Source organism: Squalius cephalus (genome assembly GCF_949319135.1).
Source record: "Squalius cephalus genome assembly, chromosome: 2".
Lineage (NCBI taxonomy): Eukaryota > Metazoa > Chordata > Actinopteri > Cypriniformes > Leuciscidae > Squalius > Squalius cephalus.
Genome location: NC_137123.1, coordinates 3,595,513 through 3,621,700, shown reverse-complemented (window position 1 = coordinate 3,621,700; position 26,188 = coordinate 3,595,513). Strand labels below are relative to the sequence as shown.

General features: G+C 38.4%; 3 protein-coding genes across 3 annotated transcripts in view; all 3 read left to right on the top strand.

Moving 5' to 3' along the window:
* Window positions 1–26,188, top strand: part of LOC307154488 (uncharacterized protein) — a 54,769-nt gene that overhangs the window by 10,022 nt on the left and 18,559 nt on the right. The window lies entirely within an intron of this gene.
* Window positions 72–13,277, top strand: LOC307154478 (uncharacterized protein). The gene is made up of 4 exons (XM_079864464.1): window positions 72–156; window positions 607–774; window positions 980–1,616; window positions 10,887–13,277. Exons 2-4 carry the CDS (start codon window positions 607–609, stop codon window positions 12,167–12,169), a joined length of 2,088 nt encoding a protein of 695 aa, XP_079720590.1. The 5' UTR covers window positions 72–156; the 3' UTR covers window positions 12,170–13,277.
* On the top strand, window positions 14,784–24,380 carry LOC307154524 (uncharacterized protein). Its single transcript, XM_079864536.1, has 2 exons — window positions 14,784–15,132; window positions 21,848–24,380. The coding sequence occupies exons 1-2, from the start codon at window positions 14,976–14,978 to the stop codon at window positions 22,834–22,836; spliced, it is 1,146 nt and encodes a 381-aa protein (XP_079720662.1). The 5' UTR covers window positions 14,784–14,975; the 3' UTR covers window positions 22,837–24,380.

Genomic DNA, 26,188 nt, shown 5'->3' with positions numbered 1-26,188 from the left:
TCAGTGGAATACGATGGTATTTTTAATAAGATAAATTAGGTTTGGTGAAGCCTCTACTCTTTTATTCCATCGCTCGTACTGTAGGAGGCGCTGTGACGTTATTTAGTCTAACGGTAAAACCACCGAAGAAAACAAGACAACTGGAGCTCTCAGACGGTGGGTATTTAATCTGTTTTACATTATGCCTTTTAGCGGTTTACTTGTTCCTTTTCTGTCTCTAGTTTTTAATTAATTTATTATAGCTTTTCCTCGCCCGCTCGCCATGAAAAACAAACAAACATGGTTTTACTATAGTAACCATAACAAAGGTCCTCTTGTTTTACTTCAGTAAACCATGTTTAACCATTATATTTGTAGTCAACAATAATGCGTATACTAACACAATGCTTAATTCTAAATTCTAGATGCTTAAAGCTCATACAGTTTAGTGAGAAATGAGCAGAAATCTGACAATATCATCTGAATATGCATATTGTAACATTTGACAAAATTCATGCTCTATGGTGGCTCAAAACACATTTACATCTGAAATGAAATGTTTCTGAATATTCTCCAAAAATAAGATGTTATTTTCTTTAGTTCTGCTCATGATGTGTTTGTTTTCAGATGTTGACCATGAGAGCGCAGATGGATGTGATCTGCTGTAAATCAGTAGGAACTGATCTGTCCATGCTGGATATTGAGGATTTCATCACTGAAATCTGTCAGCTGAAGAAAGAGGTGGCGTCACTGGAGGCAAAGCTGAGAGAAAGAGGAGACAAACCCAACAGAGAGGTTTGAGCAGCTCATCATTTCATCCTTCAGCTCAATCAAACCAAAGTTTTGTTAGCTTCTCACTTCTTATGCAGATCTCAAATTAAGCCAGCAGCAAAATATGCAAACAAATCACCAATATAACCACTAGAGATAACTGATGAGTAATGAGGCTAATATCAACACGTTGTTCTTTATTTGTGTTGATCTATGATGTGTTTGTCAGGATCTGGAGAAGGTTTCAGTGTGTGTGACTGATGGGACAGAAGCTCAGGATTCAGTCTGGAGATCCAGAGACACACAGGACTCAGAGCTCAACCGCAGTTTCCTCTGTTATACTGACGCTCAGGATCATGGATCCGCTGATCAAACCTCTGACTGTAACGCTGGAGAACAGCAGATGAAGATGTGCTCCGTCAAACTGGAGGACTGCAGGAACCTGATAGAGAGACGAGGAGAAGAAACCACAGCAGAGGAACAACAACAGAGCCATGAGGACGAGGAGGAGGAGTATGATGATGAGATTGACTATGATGAGGATTGTGGGACAGAAGCTCAGGATTCCCTCTGGAGTGTCAGAGATCAGAGATCCAGAGACTCAGAGTGCAGCCTCACTTTACTGTGTTATACTGACGCTCAGGATAATGGATCTGCTGATCAAACCTCTGACTGTAACTCTGGAGAGCAGCAGATGAAGATGTGCTCCGTCACACTGGAGGACTGCAGGAACCTGATAGAGAGACAAGGAGAAGAAACCACAGCAGAGGAACAACAACAGAGCCATGAGGAGGAGGAGGATGATCAAGATGATGAAGATCAGAATAATGATAATGTTGACGATGATGAAGATTTTGATCCTTCAGGTATGTTTCAAACTTTTTTGACAAGAAAAGTTTAGTAATTTTGTGATTTGTCGATAGGGCTGTCACTTTACGTTCAAAAATCGATTGCACAGTCGATCGGACCAACCAACACAAGTTTCGAAAACGAAAATAGGGAATCGATTTTAACAGCCTTCTCTCGGAGCACGTCCAGCTCAAAAATCTAACAGGATTTTTTCACAAAAGTGACAGCCCTATTTGTCGAACACAATTGAATAAATTCAAGGCGCACATTTTTATTATGCAAAGCTCTTTGTCTTTTACCATAAGCAAATCTGTTTTGAACTTCACCTAATGAATGCGTGTTCCACTCAACCAGCAACAGATAAAGAAACAAACGATCATCTAAATCAGACTGTACATTGCTGTTTGATGATCATCCAACATTACAGTATCAATCCAATGTGTCAGAGGTGAATATACGCAGGTTATAAAGCGTTTTAGGCTTCTTCTCATCATGTATGCACATGTTATTATTGAGAGATTTATTTATTTATTTTTAAACTGAGAAAATAAGAATATTTACAAAAATGTTTTATAATCGATCTCTCAGCCCGCATGGTTTCTGCTGAGTTCGGGATTCCAATTCGAAACTGGGGATGGCCATTTTTCTAAATATTGTACATGAATATTCGGGCTCATGCCAATCGAATATTAATTTATTTCAATGACGTTTAACAAGAAACACATTATTTTTTAAGTTTAAAGTTTTTGTCACCATTTCTGAACAAGCTTACAGTTAGGCAATATACACAACAAGCTTACGATATATCTTAAGGTTTTCTTTTAGTTGAAAATATTAAACAATATGTAAACAAAAACTATAAAGAACAAAAGCATTTAAGCTCAAGCAGCATGAACGAAAAAAAAATGCTAATAAATCAGACTATGCCAGTTATCGTACAGAACGTACATATACACTCGAGTTAGCATATGGTTATCGTGTTTATATTGTTTCACGTTCATGTTGAAAAAAACAATAATATCCACATGCTCAAGTGAGAAAATGCGCTGCACTGACAGACCTTGCAGAGGCACAAATGGCTTGTTTCCACTGAGCGGTATGGTACGGTACGGTACAGTACAGTACAGTACAATTCGGGACGGTAAACCCAGATCCGGCTTGCGTTTCCACCGCCAAGAGTACCACACTTGATAGGCGTGGTGTAGCCTATGCTGGAAAGAAGCGATCAACGTCATTTTCGCGCGAAGAAGAAAGCGACATAGTAAACAACAATGCATGACATACTGCAGATCTTGTTCTTGCTTCTCGGCATGTGACTGTTTGTCACAAGAAGACAAGCGCCGACATCAGGCGTCTCTCAATAACAAGTACAAAAAAGTTCGGACTTGCCAATGACACCCCGACGACGCGAGTAATTCTGGTAATTCTTCAAATGGAACAGCAGCGTTCTTGATCGCGTCACTCAACTCGCTCTGCTACTCCGGTTATATATGTATGTACATTTTAGGCAACAATAAAACGAACTATGTTATAAAACACCTCTTTTTTCGTTTTCGTTTAAAGAAATCTTAAACATTATAGCCACACAAATGTGGTTCAGGCAATGCGTATTGATTATATTCACTGCATGCATAACGTTAGCCTATTCATAACAAAACGAAATATAAAACTCAACCCTGCCTCTTTTCGTTTAAATTTTAAAAATATTAAACCTATTAACTTGGTCCAGGCAAAATGTGCATTTGTAGTAAACAACAAATGTTGCAGTAAATAACATTACAGTGATCATCTTCACTGTAATAAAATTAAAAATGACAAAACTCAACCCAGTCTCCTTTTGTTAAATTTCAGTTTTATCAATATTAGCCATTATAAAAGTATAAGTAAAAGGTACAAGAAGCTATACAAATAAGAAATAAAGCAAACAATTCAGTCAAACTTACAAAGTCAGCGTTCTAGTCTAACCTTACAACAGTAAAGTTAAATAGCTTAAATATATAGTTGTGAAACTTCACTTAGCCCTCAGCCAAAACGATTAGCCAGGGAACAAATTATAGATTCACAAGACCAAATATTGCCCGTTAGATACACAAGACGAATTATATCTCATATTTAACCACTACAGAGATGTCAGAGTTGGCGGCAAACGTCAGAAGGACCAGGAAAGGCAGTTCTAGGAGGGGTACATGAGCGCCCAGCGCCCGGTGATCGCCTGGATCTCACAACCTGGATCAAATTTTCATAAATCTTTATAAATAAACTACAGATTTGAGCTTTAAACAACTACATTCTCGCCTGAAAAACTCTTAAAACTACATTTTGTGACGCAATAACAGTAGTATTAAATTTCAACTGTATATTGAAAAATGGTAGCTTGGCAAGCCAGACCTACATCAAGATGTTAGGTCTGGCAACTCACCATAGACACGCTCAATCCGAGGGGCGGGATAAACGGCTGTCTTTCAAATTCCCTCTGCACGCAATAGGACAGCGCTTCAACCAACCAGAGCGTTTTCCCAACAGCGGAGCTAACGTTAGTTGATAGATTCAACTTTTGAATCTGGCCGGCAAAACTACGAACACATCTTCCTTTTTTAAGAATGACTTAAGTGCCGTTCTTTGCTCTTTTCTCAAAGAAAAACTTAACTCCAAGTCCTCCAGAGTCGCGGCCAAAGCAGATTTGAAAGACTATTCTCCAGCAGCAGCTCTTCTTTGTTTTCAAGGAACGTTAGCAGGGAACCGTCGCAACTCTGTCGTCATTATGTTAAGCCCGCCCCGCCTACTCTATACACGACGTGATTGGCCTGACCCAATTTAGGTTTTTCCAGCACGAAAGTCAACGGAGAGTTGCTAGACTACCCTGGCTGCAAAATAATTTTTGCTGCCGCTAGGGTGCATCTAGATTTCTAGGCTAGAAAAATGGCGCTTCTTATGTTGTCATTCACCTTGTAGCACGCGCAAGTGACGATTCTCTGTCAAGCAATCAACGTTCTGCAGTGAGTCTAGCTCCACCCTTTAGTACCGTACCACTGTGCTAGGTACCCCAACGGAAGGGTACTGAAAAAGTACGGTACGGTTTGGCATTTTGGTACCGTTCACAACTTTTGACAGTGGAAATGGAAATAATTGTGTACTGTACCGTACCGTTCGGTGGAAACGAGCCAAAAGATAACGGTATGATAAGCGAAGTTTCTAACAGTACTTTGCATTTTCTGTTCTTAAACCGGTCTCCCACAACGAAATTTAAAGGAAGCATATGTCTTGAAATCATTTTGCGATCAGATGATAAGTTATCATCTCGCTCACTCGGGGTGCAGCTGCGCTTATCTGCAGTCGTGAATGCAGTGATGGACAGCTGTCTTTCCTCATTCGACTGGTGTTTGGATTTCATGTGATTTCTCATTGTGGTGATGATATTATGATAACTCAGTTTCAATAATTTATTTGATTAAAAGTAATTCCATTTTGTAATATCATTTAGTACGATGATTTTCAACTAAGTAATTCCAAACTTCGCGAGGCAGACGAGATCAGGCATGCATTATAAGATCAAATACAATCTACTTGTTAAACACGCTACACAGCGCCACCCAGTGCATTTATTTGTAACTGTGTTTTATAAGTGTTAGAAGTGCAAAGCAACATAGTAAAATTCCTAATAGTGTTTTATTTTTCGAATGATAATTACAGTTCGAATATTTGAAAATTAGAATTTTCGTGCACACTATTCTAAACACGAACTGCTTTCTTTGCTCAGCCACTTAAACTTCACATTCCGCATAATCCTGCAAGGCCGCCCTTTCAAGAGACATTCTTAACTCTATTGAAGTTAGACAACATGGGTCAGGACCCACTCATTGTCGTAATTATACTATCTAATATTATCACATGGAATCAATGTTAATGCCGTTGAAATTCTGCAGTAGAGCGATGACATCTCATATCATTATTTAATCTCATGTATACTTAATTTAGCCAAGGCTGCAAAACTGACTCCCTGTCACAAATATGATAGAACTATCACTTCTGCCACTAAAGATCACTTTATCAATAATCTTCCTGATCAGTTTAATCTCTTCAGCATCCTGTTTTGACACCATTGACCACAACATTCTTTTAAATGGTCTCAAAAATTATGTTGGCATTAGTGGAATTGCATTAGCATGGTTTAAATCATACTTATCTGACCGTTATCAGTTTGTAGCAGTAAAAGAGGAGATGTCTCATCGATCACATGTTCAGTATGGAGTACCACAAGGCTCAGTACTAGGACCGCTACTGTTCACTCTGTACATGCTACCATTAGGAGATATCATTAGGAAGCATGGCATTAGTTTTCACTGTTATGCTGATGATACTCAGCTGTATTTCTTTGCACCCTGACGAAACTTAGGACGAAATTTACCAATTCACATCATTAACGGAATGATATAAAAAACTGGATGACTAATAATTTCCTACTACTTAATTCTGTTAAAACAGAATTCTAATTATTGGACTAAAAACCTCTGCAAGTAATAATCTAGAATACTGTCTAACACTTGATGGCTGCTCTGTCAAGTCTTTGTCGTCGGTTAGGAACCTGGGTGTGCTCTTTGATACCAATCTTTCATTTGAATGTTTTGCCATCTTTCTAGGATCTGTAAAACCGCATTCTTCCATCTAAATTATGACATATGCTGTCAATGACAAATGCGGAACAGTTCATGCGTTCATGACCTTAAGGCTAGATTATTGTAATGCTCTTATGGGTGGTTATGTGTACTAGCATACACATAACACATTATCAACTTCTATAATTCAATCATGTAAAATGTTAAGACTGCATAAACTTGGTCAGCCGGAACGGGGAACACTTCCCATAACACCTGATGTACTCATTACATCATAGGAAGCATGGCGTCTACGCTAATGTTAGTCTCTCTGTTTATCCTGAGGTTTAGTGTAGTCGAATTTAGCGTTTATTGCATGTGTGATGCAAAATGAGGAACACACAGTCTTATTCTTATGACATTTTAAATTTGTATTGCCAAAGGAATAAACCAGTTGAAACATTTGGATCGAAAGCGTCAATTGATTCACTTGAAAAACCTTTAAATACATTAGAATATTTATTTATTGAGATTTATCCTAAAAGGAACTTTGTCTTTGTCTGCTCTTTAAGTTAAACAACACTTCACTCTCCAGCGATTCACAGCTCATTGTCCAAACTGCCCCTCCCAACCCCCCACAGGCTATCAGAGGAGAGGAGCGTCTAGGGCTGTGCTAATGTTGAGTAGCTCAATAACGCGATATGCGGTATTATCGCCATTTATTTATTTTGATTTATTTATATTTATTTGTTGCTATATAAATAAGGTTTACGATGTGGTCAGCATGGACAAAAACAAGGACATTTTCAGTAACCAATGTAATTGAAACTAAACCGCGTCTGCGCATTGAAAGGCTGTCACTCAGCGCGCATACATTGTCACATTGTTACGGCAAAGGACTGTCTTTGAGTGAGTCATTAAACTGTCATTAAAAGATAGATGTAATGAAGTTGAAGGTGTTAATTATTTTTAACTTTGAGCTCTGTTTTTCAAGGCTCAGCTGACCAGCAATGGATCGCACGGGTAACGCTGAAGCTGATGCTTCACTTAATAGAGACCAATGGCATTGATTCAATGCATGACTCGCCGGGGTTTTTTTTTTTTTTTTTTTTGCACCTTCTTCGCGCTGTGGAATGCTGACCAGCGCTGTCGCTGATGCCATTTATTGTAAATACCCGTAAACGTTGAAAGGATGACAAATGTTTCGCTTTCCTTGGACACGGCAACCTTTTCACGAATATATATGACTTTGACCTCAAAGACAGACGCAGATTTCACAAAGCCTCTTTACAAATCATCATGATAAACTGTCTTGTTATCATTATTAACTTGTTTAACATTCAATATACATGCAGTTCAAAAACAAGAAGGGTATAGCCTTATGAAAAAAGAAAACACGCGAATATCGTGGTTGCTGCGGTTACTTGCATTCCTCTGCGGTTGACTCATCAGTAGCACGGTACTACAATATTGCGGTTATCGCAACAGCCCTAGGAGCGTCTGAGGCTGACTTAAAACAAAGAGAAGTTGCAATTCAGACTTAAATCATTATTCTAGACATTAGCATTATTAAAGTTTTGATACTGAAGGAATTAAATCATATAGGCCAGGGGTTCTCAAACTATCTGGAGATAGGGACCCCTCATAGGGCAGAAAAAATTCCAAGGACCCCCTCATAACCGCAACACAAATGTAATAGCTAAATCGTGTGGGTGTGTGTGTGAGAGAGAGAGAGAGAGAGAGAGAAAGATGGGAAAGGTGCAGGGGCGGCGCCAGGGGCGTTTCTAGATTTTAAAAACATCAGGGGCTGAGCCCGAAACATCAGGGGCTGGGGGTGGGTTACAAGATAACATGATTCGATACAGAGAATAATTAATATTGTAGGTCTATATGCAGGGGGCAGCCACACCAGCCCACATTATCCCACGCGCATTCAAATATGAGGTAGGGGGGTTCGGGGGCATGCTCCCCCGAGAAAATGTGGATTTCTCGGACCTACATATGTGCATTTTAAGGTGTTTGAAGGCCAAAAAAATTGGATAACAATAGCTTTAAAAGCATGTCAGTGGGCAGTAGCATAAATTATTTGTCAAGCAGATAACAAATTCTTAAACATGAGAATGAGGATAAATGTTGAAATGAATGATCCACACTACAAAATGGAAATGCAGAATGTTTCTGCTTATTGTTGACAATACACAGTCACATATTCCAAACAGGAATGGCCTTAAATGAGAAATCTTTCAAGGATTAATTTGCATATAGATGTTACATTTCAATCAAACACCAGTGCAATCTTTTGTTTGTTTATTTTATAAATATATATTTATAGGCTACATATTTTGCTTATAGTTTCTGTAATTAGCAAAGAACATCTGTGTTAAATAGGAATACATTGTAATAATGTTAATCAAGCTGACTAAATCACACAACTGTGCAGCAGTTCACACTCACAATAAAAATACAATATAATTTAAAACAAAGACAAGCTCATTATACAAAGGAAATAATATTACAGATCTAGACAAATTGGGTTGCTTATAGTTAAAAGAATGTCAAGAACGATCATTTAGGCTAGATGTATTTTTCACATTTTTGGTCACAAAATAATTTTTTTGATGGCTTTGCAATATTGATAAAATGTTAGAATATTAATAATGAAAAATGACGCAGTTTTAATCTCCCTTTTGGTTATTTCAATACTTAATTGACGACAGAACACGACGTACATGCTCGTAGTTTCTTTTGCGTGATACAGGGCGCGCTGCATTTGCGCTTGATATTGAAGAGTGCACGCTGCGAGCACACGGCTGATACGACAGGAAAGTTTTACTGACATATAGCCTGACAACATCTGGTCTGACAGAGGACTGTGCGGCGGTGCTGACTGCGTTATTTATTCTTTTTTTTTAAAATTGCTGTGAGATTGTTTGCTGTTGCGCAAATCCTGGAGATATTCTAGGATAGGCTGAAATCACTGCAGAGACCGATTTCAACAATCACTAGTCAGAGACAGCAGCAAAGCCAAAGCACAATGAAATAAGGCAACTTATGATTTCGGGGGTTTACATAGGCTATTGTCCATTTTCATTTTTGTCAGTCAACTTTTCAAAAAACTTTCGGGGCTACACTCAAAACATTCAGCCCCAAAAAAATCGTTAATCGTTTAATTTTATTAAATTGAACAAGCGCAACATTCAGCATTCAATCAAATATTCTAAAAGATCTATTAATTAATAATAATGTTACATAATATGTGTGCGTGCATCAAGCAAGATGTGCTTTTGTAAATCCGGTGACGTGTGCATTGATTTTTATTACAGTGTCGACTGCAAAGATGAAGTTGACGATCGCCATATTCGTAGTGAACGCGCCTATAGAGAGAAATGCACATCATGGATTACATAATCATAGAGTAGCCTTTTCCTTTTCGTTTTGAATTATTTCGTTTAAAGGCATTTCAAGCTTTGTGTATTTGATGTATTTCTCATGTCTGTGTGAGGCATACACTGAGTTTCGTTAAGTTATGATGAGATGCGCTTCAGTTAACGTGCAATGCAAGTGACCGCGCGGGCGCCTCTATGATTATATTCTTTTATATTTGCTTCTTATTTATTAAATCCAGGCAATTTGTTGATGAAAAATTTATTGAAATTAAGATACAATTTATACAAAACGAAATTCACTTTAAAGAAAGGCTTTCTAAAAAAACAAAACTTAATGAAGTGATCAAAATCATGTCTGACCCGCTCCATATCTCTCGATATCGCGCATCCTTATCTTACTCGTGCTGTTCACTTTTCATAAATCAACATAAATGGAAACAAAATAACATCATAATATTTTAACAAATATGAAACTAAATGCGCTTATTTAATGGCTACAACAGTAGACCTACAGACTCTACAAATTGCTGCACATTCATTTAATTCTGAATTTTGCACAAACAAGTTGAAATGCATTTGTTCAAATCAAGTTCACGATAATTATGCGTGCATTTATTAATCATTATGATACTAAAATCATAATAAAGTAGGCTATATGCTATGTACAAAAAATCAGATGAGCCCAGAATATGAATGCAACGTTTAATTACACGTTAAGCATTTTCCTCCCATAGAAAACCATTATAATAACGCTTAATGTGGCTTAATGCAGATTAGAATGTCTCCTTATTATGTCGAAATTACGAGATATTATGTCGAAATAAGGACTTTGACAGATTGACGTAATGTAACAACAGAGTTTCTATTGGCCCAAAGTTAAAGCGGGGGAGTGCTGAACACAATGCGCCTGTTTAATTGGCTTTCATCTATTCATTCTTTAGCTGTGAGACGTGAAGTTAAAGCCTGAGGGAAATGTTTTGGTAGATTGACGTAGTGTAAAAGCCGAATGTTCATTGGTCTGACGTTACACATGCGGGAGTAATGAATGACGATGGGCCCTGCACTTTCTCCGGGTATGTTTATATTTTATAGCAAACTTTCCACGGACCCCCAGGCAGTGCGCCACGGACCCCACTTTGAGAACCACTGATATAGGCTACATTAGTATTTGTGTCATACGTTTATCAACTAAATATTTAATTATTTAGTTGATAAATATTTAATTATTTAGTTGATAAACTATATTGTAAAAAGTGCTTTATAAATATAGATGACTTGACTTGACTTATGCCCATTATGTTCCTTTCAGATGACGACGCTGGTTCATCTTCTGATGGAGAAACTGCCTCTACATCCAAACAGCGACAGACAGTGACCGACTGTGGAAAAACATTCAGCAAACAGGAACATTTAGTGAGACGTAAGAGGAAACACACAGAACAGAAAGACTTCACCTGCAAGATATGTGACATCAGCTTTACAACCTCAGAAGAGAAGAGACGTCATTCAAAAGAGCACAAGAAGAAAGAGTTTCATTGTGATCAGTGTGGGAAGAAATGTAATTCCTCTTCTAGTTTCTACCGTCATAAGGCGACTCATATGGACAGGGAGGAAAAGCTGTACCAGTGCCCTCATTGTGAGAAGAGCTTCACCCAGGGATCGAGTCTGAAGAGCCATCTACGCATTCACACCAATGAGAGGCCGTACAAGTGCAGTGAATGTGAGAAGAGCTTCAAACAGAGAGCCCATCTGACGAGCCATTTACTCACACACACCAATGAGAGGCCGTACAAGTGTCCTCACTGCGAGAAGGGCTTCAACCAGGGATCCCATCTGAAGAGCCATCTACTCACACACACCAATGAAAGGCTTTATCAGTGCCCTCAATGTGAGAAGAGCTTCAGAGATGGATCTAATCTGAGGAAACATCTATTCATTCACACCAATGAAAGGCCGTACCAGAAGAGCCATCTACTCACACAAACCAATGATGGCCTGTACAAGTGTCCTCACTGTAAGAAGAGCATGAAATACGAAACCAGTCTGAAGAAACATCTACTCATGCACAGCAATGAGAGGCCATACCAGTGCAGTGAATGTGAGAAAACCTTTACAAAGTCAAAATCTCTAAAGTTACACCAAAAAATACACTCTGATGTCAAACCGTATCAGTGTTCACACTGTGAGAAACGTTTCCATCATTCGACTCACCGGAAAACTCATGAGAGGATTCACACCGGAGAGAAACCGTACCTGTGCTCCTACTGCGGGAAGAGCTTTGCTAGTCCATTTTCTTACAGAATTCACATGAGAGTTCACACTGGAGAAAGACCGTATCACTGTGGTGATTGTGGGAAGAGTTTTTACAAGCCAAGTGACTTACAACTACACAAGAGGACTCATACAGGAGAGAAACCTTTTAAATGCTCACACTGTGACAAGACTTTTGCTCGATCAAGTGCCATGAAGGTCCATGAGCGAATGCATACAGGAGAGAAACCTTACCGCTGCTCCATCTGTGGTGAGAGATTCTCTTTTAAATGGGGTTTTCAGACTCACCAGAAGAAACACGCCGCTCCAGAGTCATCATAGCTTCATCATGTCATTAATTTTAGGTTGTCAAAACACTTTGCAGTGTTGTGGGAATGTAATTTCATGGTTGTAAAAAACCTAAAAGTAGAATGTGTCAGGGGCGCCCAAAACTGTCCTGCAGAGTTTAGTTTCAACCATAATTAAACACACCTGAACCAGCTAATCAAGAGTTGTCTGAAATCTGCCCATACCCTAAAATAGGGCACTATTTGAGCGAACAGCTATTTGTGATGGCGTCCAAAACCATAGTGGATGTTGTCAAGGGCATTCATTCAGATCCCACAATGCACTGCAATGACAAGTGTACAACTAATGTTCACTCAGTGGCTATATAATACCCATAATGCACTGTGATGGTCGTGCTGAATAAATTCCTACATCTATCCAGAAGATGGCGCCCGCAGCTCAATCATCCATCTATTCATTTTCCAAACCGCTGGTCCAATGTGGCTACAGCGTAATATAATACAGGCAATTACTTTTTAATTAATTATTACATTATTTAAATAAGGTTTATACATAATTGCCATGGCAGAGTTCAAGATAAATCCTTTCATCTTACTAGTGGAGTTGTCAGTTTGCTCAGTTTCAAATAATTTTCCAGTTCACTCAGTGTCTGAAATCACCCACTCGTTTTCATTCACTCCTTCAAGTGAACTATATTAGTGGACTAATGTAGGGAATAGTGAATGAGGGTATAGGGGGTGATTTTGAACACAGCAAAGGTTTTCAGACTCACTAGAAACTTCCAGGCAAGTGTGTTGGAGCTAAACTGTGCAGGATGTTGGCCCTCCAGGAGCAGGATTGGACGCCGCTGTTCTCGAACATTATTAACTGTGTAGAAATGAATCCTCTGGATGAAAATATTTTTCTTTGTGACAACTTCACTAATGTGCAGATCAGTGTCTGATGTTGGATTAAAGTGTGTTTATGGGGCACTTAATTACAATAACATAAAACAGCTACATAATGCTTCTAATACAGTCTGTGTGTGCAACGGGAGTCAAGCCTTTATTTACTTACCAGTAACCATAGCAACAGTTACCAAGTAATATCTCAGTACACAATAAAGCAGTGTAATGCAATTAAATATGCAAGTTTATGGTTATCTCTCTCTGTTTGTCTCAGGGAGTGTGTGTGTTTGTGACTGGCCTGCTTCATTTATTCTTGCCTTTGTTCTGCTGAACTGGGTGCAGTAAAAACAGCCAAAACAAAAATACTGTGAAATATTTTTCCATTTTAAAAGCGGTGTTTTCTATTTGAATCAATATTCAAATGTATTTCTTTTTCATTGAGTCAAATCTGTATTTTGATTGGCTGTTATTACTGTCTTCAGTGCCACATGACCCATAAATCATGATGATTTGCTGCTCAATAATTCTTTCTTATTATCGTAGTTGAAAAGGCCTGTGCTGTTTAATGAAGTGTAGAAATATACATTTGTTGTTCAGGGTTCACAGATTAACGAAGAACAGCATTTATTTCAAACAGAGAGCGTCTGGAACATGTTTCTTCCTTTACAGTGCGCCTCTGATCTGCGCGCGCTTTCTCCTGTCTTTCACAGAAAGCCGCGAACTCGAGTAATTCAAAAATTAACGGTCATTTTGATTTGCCGGCTGACTGACTAACTAACATTCGTATGTCGATGTCTTCCTTTAGTAGTATATTATTGTCTTGGAAAAGTTACTGAAATATAATTGTATTTTTAATAAGAGAAATTAGGGTATCTACTCTTTTACTCCATCGCTCGTACTGTAGGAGGCGCTGTGATGTTGTTTAGTGTGCCGGTAAAACCACTGAAGAAAGCAAGACAACTGGAGCTCTCAAACGGTGGGTGTTTAATCTGTTTTGCATTATTTATGTGTATACTGTTTTCTTATTTTTTTGTCTCTATGTAATGAATTTAAATAAGAAAAATAACCATGGTTTTACCAAAGTAAAAGGGTCCTGTTGTTTTACTATAGTAACCAACGTTTAAACCAAGATGTTTGTAGTAAGCAATGGTGTAGTATACTAACACAATGCTTCATTTTAAATTCTAGACACTTGTAATGTTATAAAAGTTTCGTGAGAAATGAGCAGAAATCTCACAATATCGTGTTTAATATCTGATTATATGCATGTAATATAATATTTTATAAAATTCATGCTTTGTGGTGGCTCAAAACACATTTACATCTTAAATGAAATGTTTCTGAATATTCTCCAAAAATAAGATGTTATTTTCTTTAGTTCTGCTCATGTTGTGTTTGTCGTCAGATGTTGACCATGAGAGCGCAGATGGATGTGATCTGCTGTAAATCAGTAGGAACTGATCTGTCCATGCTGGATATTGAGGATTTCATCACTGAAATCTGTCAGCTGAAGAAAGAGGTGGCGTCACTGGAGGCAAAGCTGAGAGAAAGAGGAGACAAACCCAACAGAGAGGTTTGAACAGCTCATCATTTCATCCTTCAGCTCAATCAAACCAAAGTTTTGTTAGCTTCTCACTTCTTATGCACATCTCAAATTAAGCCAGCAGCAAAATATGCAAACAAATCACCAATATAACCACTAGAGATAACTGCCGAGTAATGAGGCTAATATCAACAGGTTGTTGTTTATTTGTGTTGATCTATGATGTGTTTGTCAGGATCTGGAGAAGGTTTCAGTGTGTGTGACTGATGGGACAGAAGCTCAGGATTCAGTCTGGAGATCCAGAGACACACAGGACTCAGAGCTCAGCCTCACTTTACTGTGTTATACTGACGCTCAGGATCATGGATCCGCTGATCAAACCTCTGACTGTAACGCTGGAGAACAGCAGATGAAGATATGCTCCGTCACACTGGAGGACAGCAGGAACCTGACAGAGAGACGAGGAGAAGAAACCACAGCAGAGGAACAACAACAGAGCCATGAGGAGGAGGATGAAGATCAGAATAATGATAATGTTGATGATAAAGAAGATTTTGATCCTTCAGGTATGTTTCTTCCTTTTTCCCATAATCAAGTTGCTTTTGAACTTCCCCAAACAGGGCTCCAGACTGCGACCAGTTGATATCATTTTGCGACCATTTTTCCTGCCTGTGCGACCAAATATTTATTTAGGTCATTCACCATTCAGCATGGATTTAGGCTAATGTAACTCTAACCATAACTATGGTATTGTGACAGAAATAGTCAAATGCTTAAAAGTACTAGCCTACACATCTTTTTCCAGCACTTCAAAACTATAATATCATATATAAATGCTATTTTTAATGTGATTGTACCATTACCATTGTAAACAGTAGGATGTTTATTGGCTATTTTCGCTCCGTAATAAAAAAAATTCTCACTCGTTTTGCTTTTAATATTAAGACATTATGAATGATAATAATTCAGTTTCATCTCCTCAGCATCCCAGATAGCTTAGAATTTCTCATTTGCGCTTAAAGAAGATTAAAGAAAATAGTCCAATGCCGTGGCACAACGAGCACACTCGGGCCCTTAAGAGAGCAGCCAGAAAAATGGAGCGCAACTGGAAGAAAACAAAACTAGAGGTTTTGGCACAGATCGACCACAACATTATTTTGAACAGTCTCAAATTATGTTGGCATTAATGGAATTGCATTGGCATGGTTAGAATCATTCTTATCTGACCATTATCAGTTTGTAGTAGTAAATTAAGAGTTTTAATATGATCACAACTTCAGTATGGCGTACCACAAGGCTCTGTACTAGGACCGTTGCTGTTCACTCTGTACATGCTACCCTTGGGAGATATCATTAGGAAGCATGGCATTGGTTTTCACTGTTATGCTGATGATATTTCTTCACGCCCTGACTAAACTTATCAATTCACAAAATTAATGGAATGCATAGCTGATATAAAAAAATAATTTCCTTCTACTTAATTCTGAAAAAACAGATATTCTAATTATTGGACCAAAAAAACCTCTGCACGTAATAACCTAGAATACTGTCTTAACACTTGATGGGTGCTCTGTCAAGTCTTCTTCGACAGTTAGGAACCTGGGTGTGCTCTTTGATACCAGTCTCTCTTTTGAAAGCCTTTAAAATCTTTCATTTTCATTTTCTAGGATCTCTAAAACCGCATTCTTCCATCTTAAAAATATATTTAAATTAAGACATATGCTCTCAATGATAAATGTGTGACAGTTAGTTCATGCGTTCATGACCTCAAGTCTAGATTATTGTAATGCTCTACTGGGTGGTTGCCCTGCACGCTTAATAAACAAACTACAGCTAGTTCAAAAAGCAGCAGCTCGAGTTCTTACCAGAACCAGGAAGTATGACCATATTTGCCCTGTTCTGTCAACACTGCATTGGCTCCCTTTGTATACATTTTTAATTATTGCTGATGATTTACAAAGCACTAAATGGTTTAGCTCCCCAATACTTGAGCGAACTCTTAACGCATTATAGTCCTTCACGTCTGTTGCGATCTCAAAATTCTGGCCAGTTGATAATACCTAGAATATCAAAATCGACTGCTGGCGGTAGATCCTTCTCCTATTTAGCACCAAAACTTTGGAACAGTCTTCCTAACATTGTCCGGGAAGGAGACACTCTTTCAATTTAAATCTAGACTTAAAACACATCTCTTTAACATACCATACACATAACACATTATCAACTTCTATAATTCAAATCATGTAAAATGTTAGGCTGGATAAACTAGGTCAGCCAGAACCGGGAACACTTCTAATAACACCTGATGTACTCCTATTACATCATAAGAAGAATGGCGCCTACGCTAATATTAGTCTCTCTGTTTACCCTTAGGTTTACCGTAGTCTGCCGTATCCAGATCAGCGCTCGCAAAATCGCCTGCCCGACGTCCCGGGGCGTTGTGTTTTCCAGTCGGGCTACCAAAATGCATAACCGGCCTGCCCGACGGGCTATCTGAAATAGTGTTCGCTTCAGTCTTGTTATAATCAGATTCAGCGCGTTATTTATCTTCAATCCGCAGCGGCGCGCACGTCAGAAAGAGAGAGAACAGGGTGTGCGTGTGTTCATCTGAGTCTCATTGGTCTGTCACTCATTGGTCGGTGGTGCTCGTCAATGTCAGAATATTTGAGATGACCAATCAAATCAAAGTAGGCGGGCTTTATGTTCACAAGAAGCTGGTGAGCGCAAATTTGAGCAGAGCGACTCGCTTCAGTTTACGGTCAAGTGCGAGATAAGATGTAAGTAGCTAAACTAAACATTTCATATTTAACAGCTTTTTTAGGTCATAAATGTGAAACAAATGACAAAAATAATCAGGCAAATGAATATACTTTTGTCTAATTTCGCCATTTTGAACTGAAAATAGGCCTGTAATGTGACTAATAATTAGTTTACTGTCATTGTGAGGGGACATTAGCATTAACAAAGCCATTTTCATCATAGGCACAAGAATAATAATGAATGTGTACATGTTGAGAATTAATATACAATTTGTAGCCTTCAGTAAATTAAAAAAAGTTCAGCTTTAGGTGGGGAAGAACCAGGGCAAGATGAGGAGACTGAGAGAAAAAGAAAGAGTGATGGATAAGAAGTGAGAGCAGGTATCATCTACTGCCCGCTGACATGGTTTTAAAGCTATTTCTTATCCTTTTTGGGCCTTCAAACATCTTGAAATGGACATATCAGAGAAATAAAAAATTTGAACCCCCTAATAACTTTAAATGTAGGACCTCTTTGATTATAAAGCCCTGTCTACGGCCCTGTATTAAGAATAAGATCAATAATGAATGTGTACATATTGTGAATGAATTTAATAAACTTAGGCTACCTAGCTTTCCTAGAAGCTTTCAGTAAATTAACGTGTCTGAGAAAATGATTCATAAATCAACCTGTCAGTTGACCCTTTGTTAACTTTCTTCACTGACAGACAAAAATGAAAAGCCTATATCAGTCAAAGCTCAGCTTTAGGAGGGGAAGAGACAGAGCAAGAGAAAAACAAAGAGAATAGGAGTGTGATGCGAAAAATAAGGAGAGAAAAATAATCAGCTGCCCACTTACATGGTTTTAAAGCTATTGTTATCCAATTTTTTTTGCCCTTCAAAACATCTTAAAATGCACATATGTAGATCAGAGGAATCAAAATTTTCTCGGGGGAGCCCCCGAACCCCCCTAACTAGCATATCTCACATTCAGGACCTCAGTGATGAAAAAGCCCTGCCATCTCCATGTTAATGAAACTAGTTAATAGTGAGTATTAGACCCTAAACTAAAGAGTTACTTTTATTTTATTTTATCATACCCTCATTGGGGGCTGAGCCACAGACACAGACTGATTCATGTTCCATACTGGTCACACAAATTTCAGTTCAGTTATTACCAGATGCATATTTGTTGATATTTGTGTTTTGAAAAAGTTTTTGATTCATTGTTTTGACTCATAAATATTCTACATTAAAAATTGTAGTCTTTTTTATATGGGCTAGTAAAATTCATTTCGGGCTACCAAAATCTGAAGAGTGCCTGCCCGAAGGGCTACCAGCGATTTTGAAATTTTGCGAGCCCTGGGCTAGTAAAATTCATTTCGGGCTACCAAAATCTGAAGAGTGCCTGCCCGAAGGGCTACCAGCGATTTTGAAATTTTGCGAGCCCTGGGCTAGTAAAATTCATTTCGGGCTACCAAAATCTGAAGAGTGCCTGCCCGAAGGGCTACCAGCGATTTTGAAATTTTGCGAGCCCTGCAGATCTGATGAACGATCAGATCTATACACGATAACAACGCAGTCCTTAAGTGTCAACTAGACTCACCCCTGTGAAGGCCTCCTTCCCTTCTCTTTACCTCTGTACAGATAAAACATTATCAGAATGATTCCAGTTCGCATGGATCTGCGGAAACGACAAAAATTCTGCAGACCTGTCAACCTGTATGCATTTTGCGTAGCAGATACGCATTTTGACCTCAAAGTACGCTGGTACGATTTGTCACTCTAAACTACGCAAAAACCTGGTGACGCCTCTGTGCACGCGCAGTCCTCAAATCAAGCAACAGCAAAAGAAGCGGAGTTCGACCAATCATAGCGCTGGGTTCATTCCCCAAATTGCAAGCGGGGATGATTGACAGATGTGTAAGGCCTATCATTAAAAAGAGACTGAAAATCAACACCAATAAAGTTTTCCCGCTCGATCCCCCTTCCACTCCCGCGGCCCGCCGTCTGACTGATGTCATAAGCGAGGACAGTAGTCTCTGTACTTCTGACTCCTGAAGGTAAACGGCCTGGGGTGGATGTGGAAAGTTGAAATTTTGTATTGAGTTAAATCTTTATCGCATAGCCTGGCAAGCCAGACCTACATCAAGATGTTAGGTCTGGCAACTCACCATAGACACGGCTCAATCCGAGGGGCGAGATAAACGGCTGTCTTTCAAATTCACTCTACACACAATAGGACAGCGCTTCAACCGACCAGAGCGTTTTCCCAACAGCGGAGCTAATGTTAGTTGATAGATTCAACTTTTGAATCTGGCTGGCAAAACTACGAACACATCTTCCTTTTTTTAAGAATGACTTAGGGGTGGTGTGGCGCAATGGATAAGACACCTGCCTTTGGTGTGAGAGACCCGGGTTCGAATCCACTGTGAGACACCAATGTGTCCCTGAGCAAGACACTTAACCCCTAGTTGCTCCAGAGGCGTGCGACCTCTGACATATATAGCAATTGTAAGTCGCTTTGGATAAAAGCGTCAGCTAAATGAATAAATGTAAATGTAAATGTAAATGTGACTTAAACGCAGGGTAGGTAGGATTTTTCAAAAAAAATACTCTGAAAAAGAGAGTATAAAAATCGAGTGTCTGTAGACCTCTCACGACTGTTGTAAACACAGGTCATTATTTCCATTCACTCCACCCCCTCCCTTCTGGGCTCCTTCCAAAGCCACGCCCCCAAAACACATGAACGCGCGACGCCAAACGCTCAGGCTCAGCTGGAAGACGCATTTATTTACCGTCGAGTAGACGAGAGGAAGGAGCGTAGTGCATGCAGTGACATCATGTCAGAATCACATGTAATAAAATACCTAACTTTATCATTATAAATATAAACAAATAAGATTTCTTTTAGTACTCACTATCAAGCTAGCATATTGATACTGGTAAAGTTTAAGATCTACTTTGTTTGATTCGGTAACAAGCTATATTTATAAGGCAAAGCTAAAACAGGTTGCATTGATACACGTTTTTCCATTACCATCAGTTACACTGTGATGAAGGTGAATTTCGTGTAAGATTCATAACATAGGCTATACGGTGTTTTGCGAGTTTCCATGATGAAAACATTGTTGACTCTAATGAGGACTACACTCCGGAGACAAGTACCGCTTCGTCGGTTCGAGGACAGGTCCGGGGTCGAGGGCGAAGCAGAGGAGGTCGTTCAAGAGTGCGGGCAACCAGGGTCCGAGGAAGTAGTTTTTGCCTTGTTTGCCTTCGCTGACTGAATATGCAGGTGCTTTGAATTTTTAATGCTCTTTCTCTGCCATAATTTTACACTTTTCGTAGGTTCCGCACCTCTTGCACTCCTCAAATCAAACGGGTGCGCGCGCATATGGGCAGATCTAGCAACAGGGGTGGTAGCCATGGTTACGAGAGTGAGTGACAGTTGCCCAAACCAATCAATTGTTTCGTCCCGAATGGAAATAATGAGCTGTGTTTATTGCAGATTAAAAGGTCTACAGTCACTCGATTTTTATACTCTCTTTTTCAGAGCACTTACATTTTAATTATGTATTGGTATATAAAGACAGTTTAAACAAATTTGAAAAAAAGTTTTTTATAAAAATCCTACCTACCCTACCTTTAAGTGCTGTTCTTTGCTCTTTTCTCAAAGAAAAACTTAACTCCAAGTCCTCCAGAGTTGCGGCCAAAGCCGATTCGAAAGACTGTTCTCCAGCAGCCGCCATTCTTTGTTTTCAAGTAGCAGGGAACCGTCGCAACTCTGTCGTCATTGTTAAGCCCGCCCCGCCTACTCTATACGCGATGTGATTGGCCTGACCTAATTTTGTTTTTTCCAGCTCGAAAGTCAACGGAGAGTTGCTAGACTACCCTGGCTGCAAAATAAATGTTGCTGCCGCTAGGGCGCGTCTAGATTTCTAGGCTATTGATCGCATGGATTATCTTAAAATACTCATATAAGAGGAAGACATCATTCAGCCATGAAAATTATAAAATGCTCAAGTAATGCTGAACAATAATTAAAAAAATTTGAAATCGCTATGACTTAGTGATTATGAAAGTGAAATGTAGCCTGCATGTGTTACGTTATTGTGTTAATAATAACTAAAGTACCTAACTATGTTACATATTTATTTTGTATGAAAACTAGCGTGTTAGTTACTAACAAGCTCTCTCTCACAAACAGACGTGTGCACACAGAGGGAGAAGATAATTGTAAAATGAAAATTGATGGGCTATGTTTAAATTTTGTTCTTGCTCGTGTTTTTTTCTGTCAAAATGTCAAAGCATTTTGTGTTCTCCATCCGTATTTTTAAAATTTGTTAAATGACGGACGTCTTACTGTTAACACAGCCCTCATTATATGTTGGACTCGTCTAACTTGTACTTGATATTCTTTTTAGAATAAGTGATTCGCTATTATTGGACTCCAGTCTATTCATTGTCAACTTTTTTGTATAAATATGTTTGTATTGGCTATTAATAAAGGGGACTTGACTTATGCTCATTATGTTCCTTTCAGATGACGACGCTGGTTCATCTTCTGATGGAGAAACTGCCTCTACATCCAAACAGCGACAGACAGTGACCGACTGTGGAAAAACATTCAGCAAACAGGAACATTTAGTGAGACGTAAGAGGAAACACACAGAACAGAAAGACTTAACCTGTAAGATATGTGACATCAGCTTTTCTACCTCAGAAGAGAAGAGACGTCATTCAAAAGAGCACAAGAAGAAAGAGTTTCATTGTGATCAGTGTGGGAAGAAATGTAATTCCTCTTCTAGTTTCTACCGTCATAAGGCGACTCATATGGACAGGGAGGAAAAGCTGTACCAGTGCCCTCACTGTGAGAAGAGCTTCACCCAGGGATCGAGTCTGAAGAGCCATCTACTCGTGCACAGCAATGAGAGGCCGTACAAGTGCAGTGAATGTGAGAAGAGCTTCAAACAGAGAGCCCATCTGACGAGCCATTTACTCACACACACCAATGAGAGGCCGTACAAGTGCAGTGAATGTGATAAAACCTTTACAAACTCAAGTTCTCTGAAGTTACACCAAAAAATACACTCTAATGTCAAGCCATATCAGTGTTCACACTGTGAGAAACGTTTCCATCATTCGATACAACGGAAAACCCATGAGAGGATTCACACCGGAGAGAAACCATACCTGTGCTCCTACTGCGGGAAGAGCTTTGCTAGTCCATTTTCTTTCGGAATTCATCTGAGAGTTCACACTGGAGAAAGACCGTATCCCTGTAGTGATTGTGGGAAGAGTTTTTATAAGGCGAGTGACTTAAAAATACACAAGAGGACTCATACAGGAGAAAAACCTTTTAAATGCTCACATTGTGACAAGACTTTTGCTCGATCAAGTGCCATGAAGGTCCATGAGCGAATGCATACAGGAGAGAAACCTTACCGCTGCTCCATCTGTGGCGAGAGATTCTCTTTTAAATGGGGTTTTCGGACTCACCAGAAGAAACATGCCGCTCCAGAATTATCATAGCTTCATCATGTCATTATTTGTAGGTAAAACACCTTGCAGTTTTATGGGACCGTTATATTATGGTTGTAAAAAAGCTAAAACTAGTATGTGTCTGTGTCAAGGGCGCCCAAACGGTCCTGCAGAGTTTAGCTCCAATCATAATTAAATTCACCTGAACAAGCTAATCAAGAGCTGTGTCTGAAATAGAGCCCGACCGATATATCGGCGTGCCGATATTAGGCATTTTCCAAACTATCGGTATCGGCATTTATAATGGCTGATAAATGAATATTTAAAAAATAAAATAAAAGCGGACGAAACACACTTCAACCATGTTATGAGTGTTGGCGCTGCATAGTTTGTCCACCAGAGGGCACTATACAAGGAAGATCGCTAACATCAATGAGCTTGGAATTCACAACGAACTTATTCTGCCTAAATAAAGTAATGATTACTGTATTTATAACTAGCATATCTGTAGTTCCAGTCTCTGCATTGTAAAATGTAAGTTAGGCACGCGAGGAGTGAACATTTAGACAGAGAGAAAAAGTATCAAACATAGCCTGTGCATAAAAGTTAGCTTTTCTTTTACACGTGTGTGAAATCCAAGTGTGCGTTGCTGACTTCGTTTAGCCGCAGCATTAACGAGTCACATAATGTATTTAGTGCATCACTAAGTACTAGATTTTAGAAGGCAGGCAGCAAATGATGATTGAAAATGGTTTGTTGTAGCTTGATGGAATAGATGGATAGAATTAAAAGAGTGCAGGTAAAGGGATAAGCAAGTTGACATTGTAATTATAAGGTAGCTTATAACATTGACATTTGGCAGACGCTTTTATCAAAAGCGACTTACATTGCATTTCAAGGTACACATTTACAATCTTATCAGTTCTTCACACACACACACACATTATTACATAATTGAATTATTACTGTCAATATTAATAATAATAGTTGACTTTTTTTGTTCAAAGGACTTTAAGTTTCATATCTTAAGTTTGTATTTTTATACATTATATTTATTAAAACTTTCTGAAAATATTCTGTTCTGTTGTGACAATAAAACAAACAAGTTTATTTTTAAACTGCATTATATTATTTTAGTAAGGCTGAGGACTCTTAAATAACGACAAATAACTAATGTTAGGGAAATCTGTTGATGTTTTGTTACGCGGTTCTGGATTTTTTTTTAAAATATATATCGGCCGATATATCGGAATATCGGATTTTTAAATCACCAAATATTTGTATCGGTATCGGCCTTAAAAATCCTTTATCGGTCGGGCTCTAGTCTGAAATCATAGGGTATGGGGAACCATTTGAGGAGACAACCATTTGTTGTGGCGTACGTAACCATAGGGGCCGTAATCGAATGCACTCACAATGCACTGCAATGAAAAGTGTACAACTAATGTTCACTCAGTGGCTGTAGAATACCCATAATGCACTGTGATGGTCTGAATAAATTCCTGCATCTATCCAGAAGATGGCGCCCGCATCTCAATCATCCATCCATCCATTTTTCCAAAACGCTGGTCCAATGTGGCTACAGTGTAATATCATACAGGTATAAATTGCTTTTTAACCCTCTGGGCTTCTTCGCCCGAAAACGGGCGAAAACTTGAACGTTTCGAATTGTTTAATTTTTTTGCTTCATCGGATGGGGGTGAAACTTGGTGACTTTTGTTTTATTACCTATATGAACACACAAAAAAATCAAGGAGATGATTCTGATATGTTAAAGGGTCGTAAAAAAAAAAGTCACACTTAGCTTCCTCCCGCCCGAAAACGGGCGACATAGGAAATGAATGGGAAATACGAAAAAATAGGAAAACTCAGAGAAACTTTTGGTGGTACAAGCTACAGATCAGCCACTGTGCTTAAAAAAAGTGTACAGCAATGAAGGGGTGACACTCAAAAACATCAAGAGTGCAAAAAAGACACCCTCCCCCCCACACACACACACCTACACACACAAACACACACACACACAGAGAGAAATGAACTGGTAAGACTGAAACAGCAAATTTTGCCCCAAACTATATAAAAATGATATAATCATAATAACTCCAAAACTATAGCAAGGAGAGTCAAAAGGTAGGTATCGTTTGAAAGAACTCTTTTTAAATTTTTTGAAAATATAAATTACATTACATTTGGACATTGTCCTGCCAAGAAACAGCGGATAAAAGACAATATATATATATAATTTTTATTATGATTTTGCATATCTTTCTTATTTGTCATGGAATAACTCAGGAAGGAAATAAGGTAGGAGGAAAATTCTTTTTTAGTGAAGTCCCCCTACATGTTAGCTGCATCTGGATAAAAAAATAATAATTTTTGGACAAAGGAATCAAAAGTTACAGCATTTGGAAAAGAGATAGCCTTTTTGTACAGTCTTTGACACCCCCTCATGGGCAATTTTTTCTTCATGAAGAATATCTTGTCATAAAAGCAATAGATTATGTTAATTTTGGGCTCATTTTAATTGTAATAATATGCTGTAAAAAATGAAGTGCCATTTTCAATTATCTGAGAATGTTTCATGAGCTGTATGATGTTTTTGACACATTGCAGTACATTATTTTATAGATTATGAAAAAAAAAGAAATTCTATTTATCAGCAAATAACTCAGCAATACTTAAGAGTTTTTCAAAGTGGATACATTCACTGTAAAGTTCAGACTCTAAGCTTTCAAATGACATCAACTTTGTGTTAATCAAGGCAAGATTTTTTAAAAATATGGTAAAGAATATTTTCGCAGCTAGGTGGCGCCTGCTGGCGGTACACTCGGTTTTAGAGGGATTACTCAGCACTCGTTAGGAGTTAATAAATGTAATTAGATGCATTAAAAAGCTGAGATCCTAAGCTTTAAAATGATATATAATTTGTGTTGTTCCATTCAGTGGTTGATTAGTAATAATTTTTTTTTTTTCCGAATGGGAATAAATCAAATAAATAAATAAAAAAGCTATAGGCCGCCTATAGGCGGTTATAGGACATGACACAAATTAATACATTTTGAAGCCACTAGATGGCGCTTTTCTCAGTTGAATTTTTTTTTTTTTTAGGCCTGCACTCTATTTTGATGTGAAATGTTGCATTTATTGAAAAATAAAAAAAAATAAAAAAAATAAAAAATAATATATTAATTCTAATGGAAAAAATAGCTCATAAAAATTATATAATTAATGCAAAATATCATAAAAAATTCCAAAAATTCTAAATAATAATCAGAAAACATTATAGAACAAAAATATATTTGATTGGTTATCCTGGGACAAAGTAAAGTAAGATTTTAAGGCTTCGCCCGTTTTCGGGCGGGAGGAAGCTAAGTGTGACTATAATACGAAGAAGCCCAGAGGG